The sequence below is a fragment of the Benincasa hispida genome, chromosome 1 (assembly GCF_027475165.1).
Source record: "Benincasa hispida cultivar pf3 chromosome 1, pf3_genome.v1.1, whole genome shotgun sequence".
NCBI lineage: Eukaryota > Viridiplantae > Streptophyta > Magnoliopsida > Cucurbitales > Cucurbitaceae > Benincasa > Benincasa hispida.
The window spans coordinates 16,134,516-16,136,006 of NC_143478.1; the positions used below are offsets into that span (position 1 = coordinate 16,134,516).

General features: G+C 36.7%; 1 protein-coding gene across 1 annotated transcript; it reads right to left on the reverse strand.

Annotated features, from left to right (window-relative positions):
* Nucleotides 1–257: 257 nt before the first annotated feature.
* Nucleotides 258–818, reverse strand: LOC120069486 (transcriptional regulator SUPERMAN-like). The gene has a single exon (XM_039021260.2). The coding sequence runs from the start codon at nucleotides 816–818 to the stop codon at nucleotides 258–260; it is 561 nt and encodes a 186-aa protein (XP_038877188.1).
* Between the last annotated feature and the right edge of the window lie 673 nt (nucleotides 819–1,491).

Consider the following 1,491-nt stretch of genomic DNA (forward strand, 5'->3'; position numbering starts at 1 on the left):
GAAGCTAACACAGAAGTTTGATCAGAAAAGATCAAATCCTTCAAATCATACAGAAAAAGATGAAATTACCAATGAAAACGTACAAAAAGTGAAAGATGGAAACAATAATAATGTCATGGTTGAGGACAATGCAAAAAAATAACAACAGATGGTGAATAATATTCAAATTTTAACAACAAAAAAGAAAACATACGAGAAAATTTGAAGAACATGTTACAAGATCAAATATCATCACTGAAAATCCCACAACTTGATCTCTAAGTTGAGTAGCCTAATCGAAGCTCCAAATCAATGTCCTTATTGGAGTCGGTAAGTACATTGGTGGAAGTAGTACTGATTTCAATGTCCAACCCAATATTAAATTTCTCACCCTTCTTCCAATGAGCTGTCTCAAATATATTACGCTTCGCAATCTCCCGCGTCGTAGATGGCGACTTCAAATCCGAAGCTTTTTGACCGACGAATGCGACATCGTCGTGAGATGGGATATTAGGGTTAGGGTTATGGTGAAGGTTAAGGTTGAGATTTGTGAACTGACCATCAGCTGGAGGAGAATAAAGCAAGGCTCTATCTCTCCTATGAACATTCATATGACCACCAAGAGCTTGAGCTGATCTAAATTCCCTCTTGCAGAAGTTGCATGCGTAACTTCTTGGAGGCCATGAAATCCCATTTATGAAATCCTCCTCCGCTGCTCGGCACAGCTTGTTCCTCTGGCTTTTCACGGCTGCGTTGGCGGGGTTGGCTCCTCCACCAATCGTCGTGTTCATTGTTGTTAAACTTGTACGATACACGGTGCGTAAACAGTTCCTCTCCATGGATGATGATGCTTCAGATGGAGAGACAAGTAAAAAAAAAAAAAATGAAAAAAGAAGAAGAAAGATTCAAAGTGATAGTAAAAAGGGAGTACTTGAAGAGTGAGGTGAAGAAATAGATTTAATTATTATTATTATTTTTAACTGGAAAAGAGATCAGAAGTGAAGTTGTGGGAAATAAAGTTTTAAGGGTGTAAAAAAGAGAGAGAGAGAGAGAGGAGAAGGGATCAAGAAGAAGAGGAAAAGGGAAGCCCTGAAAATGTCCTTCATGTTTTAGGTTATGAGATGTTATTTTAGGGAAGAAAGTAATTGGGGTTTGCTATTTATGGGAATGTAGGTTTATGATATATTCTTTTATTACACCTTCTCTTAAATTTATATAAGACTGTTTTGGTGTTGTGTTTTTGTTGGTTTTTGTGTCATTATTCACAGCTATACTCTTTCACAGTGTTGTGTGTGTGTGTGTGTTGGTTGGACTGCACAATTATGTTCATTCTTCAATCACCCTTTGCTTCTCTTCATGCTATCAGATGGCTGACCCAACTACACTTTCTAACTTTGAATTTTCTTTCTCATTTGGTGTTTGTTTCTTCTCCTTTTCTGTTTTCTTTTCTTCTTTTGAAAAAATAAGTTTGTTTGCTATGTTGATAACCTATACGGTCATCTATATAATAAA